Source organism: Camelus dromedarius, chromosome 1 (genome assembly GCF_036321535.1).
Source record: "Camelus dromedarius isolate mCamDro1 chromosome 1, mCamDro1.pat, whole genome shotgun sequence".
NCBI lineage: Eukaryota > Metazoa > Chordata > Mammalia > Artiodactyla > Camelidae > Camelus > Camelus dromedarius.
Genome location: NC_087436.1, coordinates 68,593,833 through 68,609,672, shown reverse-complemented (window position 1 = coordinate 68,609,672; position 15,840 = coordinate 68,593,833). Strand labels below are relative to the sequence as shown.

General features: G+C 30.9%; 1 protein-coding gene across 1 annotated transcript in view; it reads left to right on the top strand.

The window, feature by feature from the left end:
• UBA6 (ubiquitin like modifier activating enzyme 6) overlaps positions 1 to 15,840 on the top strand; it is a 71,163-nt gene that overhangs the window by 44,088 nt on the left and 11,235 nt on the right. The window contains exons 16-27 of the mRNA XM_031469769.2: positions 205 to 283; positions 1,503 to 1,583; positions 5,140 to 5,217; positions 6,741 to 6,922; positions 8,121 to 8,226; positions 9,749 to 9,838; positions 9,946 to 10,026; positions 10,803 to 10,931; positions 12,335 to 12,386; positions 12,475 to 12,538; positions 13,523 to 13,592; positions 14,941 to 15,012. Of these exons, the coding sequence (XP_031325629.2) occupies positions 205 to 283; positions 1,503 to 1,583; positions 5,140 to 5,217; positions 6,741 to 6,922; positions 8,121 to 8,226; positions 9,749 to 9,838; positions 9,946 to 10,026; positions 10,803 to 10,931; positions 12,335 to 12,386; positions 12,475 to 12,538; positions 13,523 to 13,592; positions 14,941 to 15,012 (1,084 nt within the window). The remainder of the gene's footprint in view (positions 1 to 204; positions 284 to 1,502; positions 1,584 to 5,139; positions 5,218 to 6,740; positions 6,923 to 8,120; positions 8,227 to 9,748; positions 9,839 to 9,945; positions 10,027 to 10,802; positions 10,932 to 12,334; positions 12,387 to 12,474; positions 12,539 to 13,522; positions 13,593 to 14,940; positions 15,013 to 15,840) is intronic.

The window sequence follows — 15,840 nt, the reverse complement described above, 5'->3', positions numbered from 1 at the left end:
ACTAAGGTCACTTTCACTTAAGCCATTTGGACTTAGGTTGTTAAGTCAAATGGAAAAAAGAAAACAGTCTTTTCTCTTCCAAATAAGATAATTTATCCTTTGGTTTGGAGTATTCTAAGTACAATATTAAATTGGTACTAACATTAATGAAACTAATTTTTTTTTATGCCTTTCTATTTTCTTGGTATGTGTTGTTTTCTACAGAGGAGATAGATACGATGCATTACGAGCCTGCATTGGAGACACTTTGTGTCGGAAGCTACAGAATTTGAATATCTTTTTAGTAAGTAGGAATAATGATGAGAATAAATGGTACAAACTGCTATTGTATATCAAATTAATTTATTAAAGGAAATTTTAGTACAGTTTCTAACTAACAGAGTATACATTCAGAAAATATTTAAAACAGGAGTTTGCAGACTGTGGCTTGGAGACCAAATCCATCCTGCTGCCTGTTTTTATAAATAAAGTTTCACTGCAACACAGCCAGGCCCATTTATTTATATATTGTCTGTGGCTTCTTTTGTACTATAATGGTGGGGTCGAGTAGTTGTGACAAATACCATATGGCCTACAGAACCAAAAACATTTACTGTCTAGCCCTTTACAGAAAAATTTTGCCAACCCATCATCTAAAGAATTAATATGGAGGTTGGGGGAAGGGGGTACAGCTCAGTGGTAGAGCACATGCTTAACATGCACAAGGTCCTAGGTTCAATACCCACTACTTCCATTAAAAAAAATTTTTTTTTAAAAACCTAATTACCCCCAAAAAAGCAAAAAAGAATACATGTAAAAGTAAAAAATGAGTATAATAGTTTTGAACATTAAATGATTTTCTAGAAATATATTAAAAATTGTGAATGGAGGGGTTTATTTTTTGTTACCAAATAAAGGAATATATAGATGGATCTGTCTTTCTTGAATGTCTTAGTGCATTGACAGGGAAGCTCTCCCCAATAGCATAAAACTTCTTTTCTTGACACTTACTTTTTTAAATTATAATCAATCCTTAAACTACTGCTGATTTTTAATATTCATTTTTAAAATAATATTTTGAAAATCAGTTATCGCTGAGCTTTTACATACATATAGAATCCATTAGTTTTTACTTAAAAGTATTAGAATAGTTATATTCACCAAATAAGTTTAGAAAATTGTTTATAAATAAATAATCTTTTCCATTAAAGTGTTGCGCTGTTTTGTTCTGTTTGTTTCCAACTTATATAAAAAATGAGATCAATCTTTGGCATTTGTTTAGTATATTAGAATGTCTTCTGTTTAAAGGAATTGTATTATGCTTTTCCTTCTATAACACTTAAAATGGCATCATAAATCATTAAATATTTTAAAGTAAAATTAGTCATAAATGTTTAAATTATTTTTTAAGTATGCATTTATTACAACTTAACATTTGAAGAAAATTAAGATGAAATTGCTATTCTGTAAGTAGAAGTTTTCGTTTTATTTAATCTGATACACTTTATTTTTCTTCTCCATAGGTAGGATGTGGAGCCATAGGCTGTGAAATGTTAAAAAATTTTGCATTGCTTGGTGTTGGCACAGGCAAAGAGAAGGGAATGGTAAGCTCTAAATCCTTGAGAGTTATAAGTTTAGATTTCTGTGGCTTCTCAACCATATTTGACTGCATGGATCTAAAGTATTGATTTTTGAGGCTAGAGCATTAAGCTAGAAATTGGAAGATACTGACTCTGTGACCTTGTGTCAAATTACTTGAATTTTCTGCTCCTCAGTTTCTTTCTCTAGTACTGTAAAACTGATGTCTCTACTGCTTCTCTTATAATGTAATTATGAAGATCAAATGTGATGAGAGGGCTTTGTAAGTATAAACACAATAATATTGTTGTTATTTCTATTAGATACTACTTATTTATTACTAAGTAAATGTTTAAGATGGGAGAAACTAACATTAGATGGTAGCAGAGAACTCAGATATTGTTTCAATTGGTGATAATCAAAAGAAGAGTGAATAATATGAGTATAGTTTAAATTCTTAAGACAATAAATGTGAGCTAATTAGGAAGCCACATCGTATATTTAAATAAAAATGTTTTATTGATGCTGTTTGCCTTTAAGATGTAAACTACAGTAGTGATTTCATAGATTTATTATAGTGACTAATAGTAATTAAATTAGTAAAATTTATGTAATAGTTTACATTTTATAGTTTTTTACACTTGGCTTAGTATTCCACTCAAAAAGGGTATTTGTTGGTATCACAGTTATAGGCAGATGTCCTACATTATATTATTCCTACTCAACATTTCCTAAATTGTGTCACAAGCCACTATTAGTTCTGGGAGTTTTAAAAGGTATTTCTAAAAGAAAAACTCGTTGGTTACACAAGTTTGGGTATCATCTAAATACTTTATTACTTAGAAATTTATAATGCATATCAGCAAATAGAGGTCAGAAAAAGAACCATAGTAGACAAACCTACTTATTTCAGGTAACAAAACAAGGTGAGTTAATGTGGACAGATCTCTAATCCTACTACAAATACATGGTCTTGCTATATAAATTATTCTTTTTTAAAGTGTTCACATATGTAGCCAACTAATTAGAGTGGAGGAAAGAGAAATCCCTAGGTTCCAGGATCCAAGAGGTAAGTTAATTCCTGAGCCAAAAGTTGTGGTAACTCACAAGTGTTTCTAGCTTGAATATATATCCAAAACATTAGCTAAAAAGGGAAGTCATTTGTGAGAAATTGTAACCAAGAGCATGTGCCACACTGATGCATGGGGTCCATATAATTATATCATATGAAAACTTTAAGCAGAGAAATGAGTGTAACAAATTTAGGACCACTGAAAAAACCTTTAGAGCTCTGATTTAAACAAATGCAAAACTGCATCATGGTGATACTTACACACCGAGAGTACACAGGACTATGCAGAGAAATCAATATCCATTCAAGACAATTCACAATGAAAAATGACAGTCTACTAATAAAAAGGTACCACCTCAAAGAACCAGCCGATGAAAATTGAAGAATTAACTCTCTAAGAGCGTACAGATGATAGGAATACTATGGATAATAGAACAAATAAAGTTTAAAGTTAAAATGAACAAAGGTATAGAAAAAAGAATAGAAACATGAGGGGGGAAAATGCACTGAAATTTTAACAACAAGCCAAGGAAGAATTTCTATGTAGTCAGTGAACCTAAAATTAAAATACAGCTGAAGTGAGAATTGACGAACAGAAGATAAATAAAAATACCCAGAATGTAATGTACAAAGATTCTTTTTTTAATGAAAGAAGATGCATTTGCATGGTCCAACTTAAGTGTAGTAGAATTTCCAGAGAAAATAAAAATAATAGAAAAGAAGTAATATATTCCAAGGATAATAACAAGTTTCCAGAGTTGAAGAGACAAGTTGTTCAAATTGAAAAGGTAAACTAATACCAAACAAATCAAAGGCAAAGGCAAAGATAAAAAGAGAGATTACTAACAGACTTCTCATCATCAGTAAATGCACACCTGAAGATAAAGAAGCATATTTCTTCATAGTGCAAGGGATTATCAACCTAGATTTCTATACCTAGCTAAATTATCTTTCAAGAGAAATAAAGATAACTGACAAGTAAAATGATGAAAGATTACCACTTACTTGTTGTCATTGAAAGAACTGTGGATTAATAACATGGGCAGTGTGTGAAGCAGGGTAAGTAGAGGCATTTGTCAACATTCTTAAATTTAAATAAGTGTTGATTTTTAAAACCTTTAATTAAAATGTTGACCAATTTGGGGGTGAGATAGTTAAAAATTAAGTGTTGTTTGATATCATGGAAAATAGAAGGGAAAGTTCAAATATTCTCTTAATTGTTCAGGAGGAAGATAAAGATTTTTAATTTTAGATCATGTACTTGTTAAAGTTTTGAGAATGACCACATAAAAGTAGAGGTTTAACTTCCAAACCAGTTCAGTGAGGGGTTGGCAGGAGGTTGAGGGAGGATTAAAACCAAGAAAACTTGACCAATCCAGTAGAAGACAGAAAAAAAAAAAAAAAAATGGGAGTGGATAAAAAGTGGGGTGGAGGGAGGTGGAAGAAAAGCCTTTTATCAGTTATCACAATAATTAGATACTAATTAAGCTTTCTGTTAAAACACATTTTCTGTGCTTTTTTTCCCCTTTTAAGAGACACCCTCTAAACATAATTACATAGAACTATTGAAAACAAATACACACACACAGACACACCAGGGAAATGCCAGCTTAAAAAAAAGTGAATGTGACACACACACACACACAACGAGGGAAATGCCAGGTTAAAAAAAGTGAACGTGACACACACACACACACACACACACACGAAATGCCAGCTTAAAAAAAAAGTGAATGTGTCTCTGAACATCAACATCTAACAACTAGAACACACTGAGAAATACTGCTCCTAGTGAAATCACAAATACTAGCTTAAGTGGCAAATGCATTGTGAATACTTTTTAGATTATCTTGCATCTGTTTACTTTTATCTTGCATCCTTTAGAATGGGGGTCTGCAAACTTTTTCAAAAGGACCAGACTGCAGCTGTTGTAAGCCTAAATACTGTTAAGTTTGTCACAACTAGTCAGCTCTGCCATTGTAGCTTGAAAACAGTCATAAACAATACTTAAACAAATGGCATCACAGGTGTTCCAGTAATATTTATTTACAAAAACCAGAAGCCTGCCTACACTGTAGTTTGTAGACCTTTGCTTTCGCAAGAGTTTCTTTCAAATAGAAACATGGAAATTGGTTAAAATTGAGAATAAATATGTACAGAAAGAAGAGCTGTCTTCTATGGCTATTCTGTTAGCATGTTTCCAAAATGATAGTGATGTTTAGCCTCAGTTTTGTTATGATAGTTAGAAAAAGTTTTGAACATGAATTGCAGTTTGGTTTCAAATGATTTGTTTAACATGTTCCTATGCTAAACATTAATTATCATTAAATGTAAGTATAAAAAGAGTAGTATTTGTAACCAGTTTTGGATTATTTGTTTTCTTATAACTTTTACCAGGCAAAATAATTTAGAATAACTTGTGGGAGTTGTTTTAGTCATTCACAGAAAAGCAAAGTAGATTTAAATTTATTTCTTAAGTACTTTCATCTTTTTTTTTTTTCTTGTATTAGGTTACAGTAACAGATCCTGACTTGATAGAAAAATCCAACTTGAATAGACAGTTCCTGTTTCGTCCTCATCACATACAGGTGTGTTGTTACACTGTTTCAAATTTAAATCATCTATTATATTATACAAAAAAAAGGGAATTTCCTTTTTATAAATAGAAAATGGTGCTTGAACAAGCATAAAGTGTTCTTTATTTTATTAGAATCTCTCAAATTATCAAATAGTGGGAATGACAATAGGGAAAATATATAATTTTTATATAAATATTACTTTTGCATATTAAAATCTGAGTTGTGAATCATGGGCAATAATGGGCATGTTTTTTCATTTTATAATCAGGATTTGTCTATGTATTTAATCTTAGAAACATCTAATGATATAGAAACAGTTTCCCTAATACGAAGTGTTTATGGATGACAAATTCGACACTCTTATTTTCCATCTTTATTACAAAACAAGTAAAGGTTAGCAGTTAGAACATTTTGCTCTTTTGATCTTTTTTAATTATTTAACATCCCTTTTTATTATAAAGTAATATTTGTTTTACTCTTTTATATAGAGATCAAAATATTTAAGTCAGGAAAAACAGTTTAGTCAGTCAAGCAAATTTGCGTTTACTTTGGAAATGTTTTTCATTTTATTCTATAACATTAATAATCTTAGTAAACTAAACTTAGAAGTGTCATGAACAGAAAGTAATTAAAGCATACTTTTATGTAGTTATATAGTGACATAGTTAACCTAACAGTCTTACCAATTCAAATATAACGAACTAAGTAACAGGGTCTCTCATGAAGCTAATTTATGTCACAAGATTAATTCACTGAACTTTATGCATTTTATGTACAGAAGAACTATTATGGCCTGTTTGTTTTAACGTCTAACGAAGTTTACAATTTGTATGTATGCTAATAGCACTGAGAAGTAAAAACACATCAGCCTAACAGTATGAGAAGAGACAGATACCATTAAACTAGATGCATGAATTTAAACAGAATGGTCTATAGATATTTACTGTCAGAGCCAGTACTCTCAAATGAACTTTGATACTGCTTGAAATGACACCATTGGTTTAATAATGATCACTAAATCTTTAAGAAAAGAAAGAGTACTCTTTTTAAAACTAAAATATATAATAATAATTTTTAAAATATTTCCATCTAAAAATGGTAAAATTTTGAAGAGATTTTAGTACCAAAGTATTAAATTACCATACCTCTGAGAGTTCATCTTCTGTAGAGCTTGGATTTCTAATATTTTACTGAATGTGTTCTTATTTTTTATCTAGGCACACATCCAATTCAAACCTCACTACTAAGGAAAAATGTACTTTTAATTAGACTTTAACTAATATTTTAAGAATTCTAAAGCACTTAGCTATAAAAGGGGTTGTTTAGGTTTTATTAATAATGTGTGAATTACTCAAGCTAATGTGGATTATTAAATGTAGCATGACCACAATGAATGTAATTTCCACAAACTAAAAATGAAAAGTGGTCTCATTACATTACTCTTCAAGCATAAAATGTGTTAAGTTCAATCATGGCCTATATTTATCCTGTTTAATATTCATTTCTTCTGTTTTTAAATATTATTTGTTTAGAAACCTAAAAGCTATACTGCTGCTGATACAACCCTGAAAATAAATCCTCAGTTAAAAATAGATGCACACTTGAACAAAGTATGTCCAGCCACTGAGGCGATTTACAATGATGAGTTCTATACTAAGCAAGATATAATTATTACAGCATTAGATAATGTGGAAGCCAGGAGATATGTAGACAGGTATGTTCTTGAAATTCAGGTTCGTAGAAATTGTCTCTCTCTTGTTTCACTTCATCTCCCATACCTGTTTATTGAAAAGTTAACTGAATTTTCTGATAATTCTTTATGTTTTTATTACAGTTCTCCTCGAACCCAAACCATTTGATGGTTTCTCATTACACCTAGAATAAAATTTAAAATCTTTATCATGGCCTAAATGGTTTTCATAGAGTATCTGCTACCTGTCCACCACTCGAGCTTAAAATTTACTGTATCTCCCTGGCTCCCCTTATTCTTTCTACACATTCTTTTCTTTCAGTTCTTACAGGGGGCATCCATTAATTTTTCACCTCAAGTACTTGCACATACTCTCCTTCAGTCTCAGGAAATTTTATTTTTCTTATTTTAAAACTCCTGACCCCAAGTCTGCCTACTTGCTCTTCACCTCTTTTAGCTTTTTTTCCCTCATTCTTTCAATTTCAGCCTGACTGTCTTTATTCAAACAGGCTTAAGTTTGTTCCCTCATTATATCATTTATTCAGGGATTGTTTATTTTCCCATCACTGTATCCTCAAGTGCCCAACACAGGATGTCATTCAGTAAATATTTGTTAAATAAGTAGATAAATAAATGACTATCATATATACACTTTACATAATCTTTCTTATTTCTTTATATGACCTTTAATGCTAGAGTACTAGAGCAGATTTATTAACAGGAAAATTTACCAGTTGAGAATGCAGTAGAAAATTTGTAAGCTTGGGCAGAGGAAGGCAAAAAGAAACTTTAAGAAATTGAAGTGTGTAGAATATAGATATTTTAAGTATTGAGAAAGAAGGTTTGGGATAGAGAAAACATTGAAAAGATACAGTGAGATAGAGCTTATAGTCAAAAAATAACCAAAGAAGAAATAGAAAGCAAGAGAAGAAAGGGTAACACATTAATTAAGAGTTAACTGAGAGGAAAAAAAGTTGAAACTCAAAATTTGGTTGGAGTAGTAATAGAAGGTAGAGACTAAAATTGCTAGGTTGACCAACAGAATTTGGGAGGAGGGGGGTGGAAATAATAGATTGTTTGGTGGTAATGTATCTGTTTCCTAAAATATTACATTCAAGAAGTGATCAACCTGTGAAATGATCAGTAGAGAATGATAAGATGTCCTCTGCTTACATTGTTGTTGCTCACTTTTATGTTTGTAATCTATTTTCTTTTCAAATAGCCGTTGCTTAGCAAATCTACGGCCCCTCTTAGATTCTGGAACAATGGGCACTAAGGGACACACTGAAGTTATTGTACCTCATTTAACTGAATCCTATAATAGTCATGTAAGTGAACCAGTTTTTTAAATTAGTAGATGTCTCTTCTTTATATCTCATAATTTTTATGTTTCATGGTTTATCCAATTCATCAGTCAGGAAATTTGGTTTAGTGTCTTTAATCCCTTTTGTTTTTGATCTGCCAATGATGTCTGCATATGTGCATGGACACTCTTTGTAGTGTAGCTGAACTTACTTATATTAATCATCAGAATTTTGTTTCTGGTCTTTCTGGAATCTTATTCTTATGTTTACTGTTTATTTCTCAGAGCTACTTGATTAGTTTTCTAACAACTTTTGAACTGGTGACCCACTCAAAATCTTACTGAAGACTCAGTTTCTCTATAGGAGGGACCAAGCCATTTATATACATATATTTTATATAAATGATGTAGATATAGCTTTTTTTAACCTCCACAAGTGATTTTGCGATATTGCCAGAGTTGAAAACCACTGGTCTAGGAAATAATTGTAGGCCTTAGGATTTAAAAAAAGTCAACCCAAGTTGTAAAATTAAGAGAAGAATATTATTTTATAAGCATGTGTCCCTTTATTTAATGGCCATGTTTGTTTTAGTATATTTTTAAAATTTTTGTAAAATATGTTTTCTCCTTTACTGTCATGAAATCAGAAATTTATATAGCAAAAACATTATAGTAGACAAAATTGATCAGTTTAATTTGAAGGAAATTAGGTGGAGAAAATCATAATATGCTGGGGCCATACTGAAAGATTTTCAAAGTAGAGTATGTTATAAAATTCTAAAAGTTCCCTTGATTCTCTCATTCTACCACATCTTTCCTAAACCTCTTGTATTTATATTCTCAGACTTCATACTCAGGAAAGTCAGAATTGAATACTCTTCTGGCTTTCCTCTTTGGTTTCTAAAGTATTTCATGATATTTATAGATCGACAAACTAAAATACAAATCTCTTATGTAGAGACAAAGTGAGTTGTTTTAGATTGGGTAAACCAATAAGACTAAATGTACCCTTTAATAGAATATAGATTCTTCAATGATAATTTTTCACATGGCATAATACAGACATTTGCCATTTATTTAATACGCACTTTGTGCAAGAAACTGTACCAAGCATCAAGAACATATGATTCCTGCTTCGAAATATTTTTTCTCCATGGAGAGAGAAACTTACGGTATGCTGAGCATCTAATTGGGAATTCTTGAATTACTTTTCAAAGTAAGGAGTGTTGTAAATTTTTAAATGTCACCTTGATTCTTGGAGGAAAAAAAAACTTAATTATATATGGTAGTTTGTTATGAGTACTACATGGTACCAAAGGAGTACACAGATAATAAGTGTTAATAGAATTCATTGCTATAACAAGTGGGTTAAATGTCAGAAGAATCAGCTTTTCCTCTTAATGCCTAGGAGATAGAATATTAAAAAAATGTTGGATTTATTTTATTTTTGAATTTTATTTTTTCATAGTCTTAAAACACTTAAGTAAATTCAATCCTTAAAAAATTGTCATTGCTTCTCTTTATTATTGTCATATTTTATAAATTAGCGGGATCCCTCAGAAGAGGAAATACCATTTTGTACCCTAAAATCCTTTCCTGCTGCTATCGAACACACTATACAGTGGGCAAGAGATAAGGTAATAAAGTTTTTTTAAAGAAATTTTTCTTTGAAGTAGAAAAGACAATATTTCCAACTTCTAAACAGACTTCTATTTGTAATTTTTTTTCCTCTTTTCCTTTATAGTTTGAAAGTTCCTTTTCCTACAAGCCTTCATTATTTAACAAATTTTGGCAAACCTATCAATCTGCAGAAGAAGTCTTACAGGTAAAAATCAATACATTTTAATATAAACTCAACATTTTATGTCAGGGTAATCTTATTTTCAAGTTGCCTATAGTTTATTTTACTTCCTTAAACAGAGAGTATAACATTATTATTGTATATAGTAAGTGTATGAGGAATCTTGAAATTAATGAGCAGGTCACAAATGACCCTTCTTTTTTTTAGTTTGGTTGAACTATGTGGAATTGCCAATATTTGACTATGTTAGACTCACAGAACAGCAATTCATATGGTTCAACCTAATAAGGATGTGGTAATAATGATCAGACAGCTACAAATAATAAAACAGATTATTAAGATCTTTGGGAAAACCAAGTTCTAGTGAGAATTTCATGAGTGGACAGTAGTCTCCAATTTATTACTTTCATGGTGAGGGCAACTTCAAAGCTATTTTCATATTTTCCTGTCCTACACTAAAAAAGGGTAACTTTTTAGTATGAAATATTGCTCATAGCACTTCTTATATTAAGTACTTATAATGTACTAATAACTTATAGCTAGCAAGACATGAGGATAACTTGTGAGACACGAAACTTAGAGTTAAAATTTCACATGTTGTCTTTTCCCATTCCCCCTCCAAAAAAAAAAAAGGGTAGAGAGAAAGATAGGGACAAGTTTCTTAAGGTAAAAAAATTAAATCACGAGACACATGCGCTGACACTTGAGACTTTGGCTAACTCTTCCTGGGAATGTGTGTGTGTGTTTATATGATTAATTGGACATGTATTTGTTTTGTTTTGGTTTTTCTCTCATTCTAGAAGATACAATCTGGACACAGTTTAGAAGGCTGTTTTCAAGTTATTAAGTTACTCAGCAGAAGACCTCGAAATTGGTCCCAGTGTGTAGAATTAGCAAGATTAAAGTTTGAAAAATATTTTAACCACAAGGCAAGTATACATTATAAAACAATAAGAAAAAGTCTAAACTTTTTCATTTAATTACTATGAAATTAATTTCACTGACCTGAAATGTCTACTCTTTCTTTCAGGAAGCTTTTCAGAAATAAATAGTAACTTAACTGAGAACAAGTGACAGGCACACAACTAATTTCTCTTTTAATTAATGTTGCTGATTAAAGAATGCATTTAAACTTCACCCATTAGTTTGTCAGTTTTGCATTTAACTGATCCTTATCTTTCTGTATTTGTCAGTTTTGCATTTAACTGATCCTTGTCTTTCTGTAAACAGAATGGGTTTTAGTAAAATAGTAAAATTCTGCAGAATCAAATGGGTTATACATACAAACTATTTAGAATAGAACCTGGCCCATAAATAAATGCTCAGTTAAATTTTAGCTGTTATTCTTACTCCAGTTGTAGTTCTGAGAATGTGTCCTGCACCCTCTTTAGTTTCTCCCTCTTTTTGGGCTTTTACCTGTTGGAATACAAAATAAGTTCATTTTTTTCAAAAAGTCTTTTAAGTGGGGAGGTATAGCTCAGTGGTAGAACGTGTGCTTAGCATGTACAAGGTCCTGGGTTCAGTCCTCAGTACTTCCATTTAAATAAGTGAATCCAATTACCTCCCCCTGCAAGAAAAAAAAATTTTTTTTAAGTCTTTGGATTATACTTATCCCTGCTTTTCACTTCCTTCTTTTCTCTGCTTCTTGGAAAAGTCTATACTTCTATACTCACTGTTATCAAGTCTTCATCCAATAAATATGTCTTCTTTCCCCACAACTATTGAAATTATTCTTACCATGACTATTAGTGACCTCATGTTCAAAGTCTAAAGAATTCTTCTTCCTTATCTTCTATAGGTTTTTTTTTTAACTTTTTTTATTATGAAAAAATTCAACCACAGAATTGTTAAGAAAGCATGTAATGAACTCCATGTAATCCTCATATACTTGTCACCAGGTTTAACAATTACCATCTCGTAGGCAGTCTTGTTTCATCTATGATCACACCCAGTAGACCCTCCCACAAATGATTTTCAAGCAAATCTCAAACATATCTTTGCAAAATAAAAATATTATATATTTTTACTGGTTTTATTTTTGTTTTAAGGATTAGCTCTTTGAAATGATTTGTAAAATATGCCACTATTGTGTAAAAAGGAATAAAATAATCTACATTCATGTTTGCTATAAATGCAAAAAAACCCTGTAAATGTTGATAAAAACTAACAAAAGAGGTTATTCCAAGGGATGGGGACAGTGAAAGGAAAATGGACAGATGGAGAACAAGGGTGACTGGAATACTTCACTGTGTATCTCTTTATGTACGTTGATTTTTTTTTAACCCCAGTTAATATTAAATAGTGATTTTTTTTAATTCAATTTTTTCTATAGGCTCTTCAGCTTCTTCATTGTTTCCCTCTGGACACACGACTGAAAGATGGCAGTAAGTATAATAAAATATTGAGAAGAAAATTTAACACAATTTATTACTGGCTCCTGACACTGAAAATAATATTTGTATCTTTTGTTAGGTTTGTTTTGGCAATCACCAAAGAGGCCCCCGTCTCCATTAAAATTTGATCTAAATGAATCTTTGTAAGTATATATATCCGGTTTTACATACATCTTTTATTGTAAACTTCTTAACTGTATAGGTTTACACTGCAGAGTGAAAACCTCAGGCTCTTTAATATAAAATTATTACATCTCTTTTAATCTAAGTTAGCATATCACTTTGGCCAGCAAAGCCTGCCACAGTTCTTCTCTCCACCCATAGGTGTATCTATTTATTTACATGGTAAATAACCTTGTTATTTTATCTTTTTTAAAGTGAACCCAAAGTGTTATCTCTTTGACATTATTCATAAAAAAGTAAAATGAAAACAAATGTTTTCCTATTTTCATTAAATATGTAAGAAGTATATAAGAAACTTCAGTTAACTGGGGGAAAATTGTTACTATTGAATAACTCCCTAAATAATCTCAAATTAATTTTCAAAGGAGTTGATCTTTGAATAAATATCTGTATATCCTGTCTATCTATGTGAGATATACATTGTACACACAATACACACTATTATCTGTATGTATTTTAAATAACACTTAGCTTGTTAACCTCCTTTTCAACAAATAACTGTACTTAGTTTTTTCATCTGGTGCTTATTCTAGGCACCTTATCCTGAATCCTGTAAAACTTACGTTTTTTGCTTTTAAACAAACTGGTTTCTTAGTTTGAACTTATTATACACTCTTTAAAACCAAATCTGTAATATTTTCTTATGAATTAAAATGAATTTTCTTTCACTACCTTAATTTTTCTACTTATAGCCACTCCCGTCCCCAAAGTAGTCTTGATCACTACCTGAATATTAGTTCTTATGAGGCTAAACATCTGATGTTTCCTCTTTTATAATTTCTGCAATTCCTTGGTCTAGACCAGAATTTCATTGCCTAACTTAAAAAAAAAATCCTGTAACAAAAAGTCTGATTACTTAAGCATTTTAAAGGCTTTAGTTTCTGATGAATTAAACATCTTCTTTGAAACTGTGCATTCACGTTTTTATTCTTTAATTTCAAAAGGCACTTCAGTTTCCTTCTGAATGCTGCAAAATTATATGCTACAGCCTATTGCATTCCATTTACAGAAGAGGTAAGATACTCTTCGAGCCCTAACAAGTGATAGAAAAGGTTAGAATCAGATGAATTTGTTTAATTGCATCATCAAAATGTGTTTGTATATTATAAGAATCATTCTTTGATATAAATGTTTTATTTTGTGATAGTTCTGCCTATTCTAATATAGCAAAAGCTAAACTCTCATTGCAGCATTGCTAAGCAGAAGAAAGTCAGATTTTGCTTTCTAAATTTAAGTATGAAAACAAATATTTATAAAAGCAGTCTTAGTTTATTTTTTAAAATATTTACAATCTATTAACTTCAGTTATTGCAATTACTCTGAAAACCCAAAGTGACCTATTTTATAACAATTTTTAAATATACCTTAGAGAGTGTCTTTGTAAACATTTGTTTGGCTTATTTTGTGATATTAACTTACATGCTTTTCAGGAGATTTGAAAATGCTATCCCATATTGACATTTCTTAACTTTTATCATTTATACCTATTTTCTTAGATATCATCTTCATTGACTAATAAATAAATGAGCTAATACAGTTTTATTTAAGAGGCAGGTCTGCATTAGTGAATTTTTCTTCTCAAGTGCATAATAGAGCTAAATATATTGCTATACTTGTAAGTAGGCAGAACGGAAAAATATGAACTACATCCATAACTAACACTGGCTATTTTGGATCTAGATAAAAATGCCTGTTGTAAATTAATCCTTTTTGAGTTACCACACAGTGAAATATACCATAATGTCTGGTAAAAAATGGTGCCATTCAGTCGAATATTCTTTTTCTGAAGAGTGGTAATTTTGTGATATGAATTGTAGGTGATTTCAAAAGCAGGTATGTCTCAGTTTTTTCTAAGCAGTTATTTTTTTAACAATGAATATGTATATAGCCTTAAATTTATCCAAGTTTATCTTGAACCATTTAAATGTTTTCCTGATTCCAGAGGTATGAATTCCGTGTACTTACTTATTTTATTTACTGTGTCAGTGTATATTGAGTATAGCTTTGTACAGGGAACTTTGTAAAACGATTAAGAGATAGTACCTGATCTCAAGGCATTCTATATAATACTCACAGCCAATCCTAAAACTACCTATTTTAAAATGTAAAGAAAGAACTAAGATTTCAGGTTTGTTGACTAATAAAAACTTTTTTTATGCATACCACCCCCACCTTCCAGCCTTTATGGATGATATTTCTAAAGAAATAAAGGTAAATGTCACAAATAGATGTGATCTAAACAGTCAGATGATACATTATTCAAATATTTTACAATGATAAAGGACTTTTTTTTTAGGATGTTTTTAGATTTAGAATTCAGAATTTTTTAAATGTGTTGATAAAATTACTGTTTTAAAAACAGGACTTATCAGCAGATGCCTTGTTGAATATTCTTTCTGAAGTAAAAATTCAGGAATTCAAACCTTCCAACAAGGTATGTGTACAAACAAATTCATTCATTTAGCAAGTAGTTATTGAACTTCTACTTGTATCGAATCTCATTCCAAACCTGGATAACCCTGTAATGAACAAAACAAAATTCTTGTTCTTGTGTGAGTTATATTCTAATGGACCAGAGATGGACTATTAAAAATGCCAATAATTATTTGATACTTCATTATGGGCATAAGTGCTAATAAGAATTAAAACAGGGAGAACAAATAAAGGATGATGGAGCTGGTATCATTTTTTTATGAGATAACAAAGGGAAAGCTTCTCTGATATGGTAACATTTGAGCAGAAGCCTAAAGGAAGTGAGGGAGTGAGCCATGCTATTATCTGGTGAGAGAGAGTGCAGACAGCAGGAACAAGTTCAGAGAAAGGCCTTGAAAGACTGAGAGCCAGGATTTTTCTGGAGGAGAATATGCAAAAGAAGATTGATAAACAGTGAGGTTGGAGAGGTAGTTTGGGTTATGATAAGTACTATGTGTTCTATTATGAGATAAGCCAGTGGAGCATTTTAAACAGAGGACACAATCTGACTTATATTTAAAAGGGTGACCCTGGCAAATTGTGTTGAGAATGATTATATAACACATGAGAGAGGAAGTAGAAAAAGGTATTAGGAGGTTATAGGCAAGAGATAATGGTTTGAATTAAGTAGTGGGTAACAGGGAAGTTGTGTTAAGGGTTGGATTCTGTGTATATTTTTTAGTAACGCTGACAGGATTTGTAAGGGATTGGTTTGAGTGTAAGAGAAAAAAGATTGTTATTTTCTAAGTTAAAAAAAGAAATAAGCTTAATAGCTTCAAGTGACAGGGAG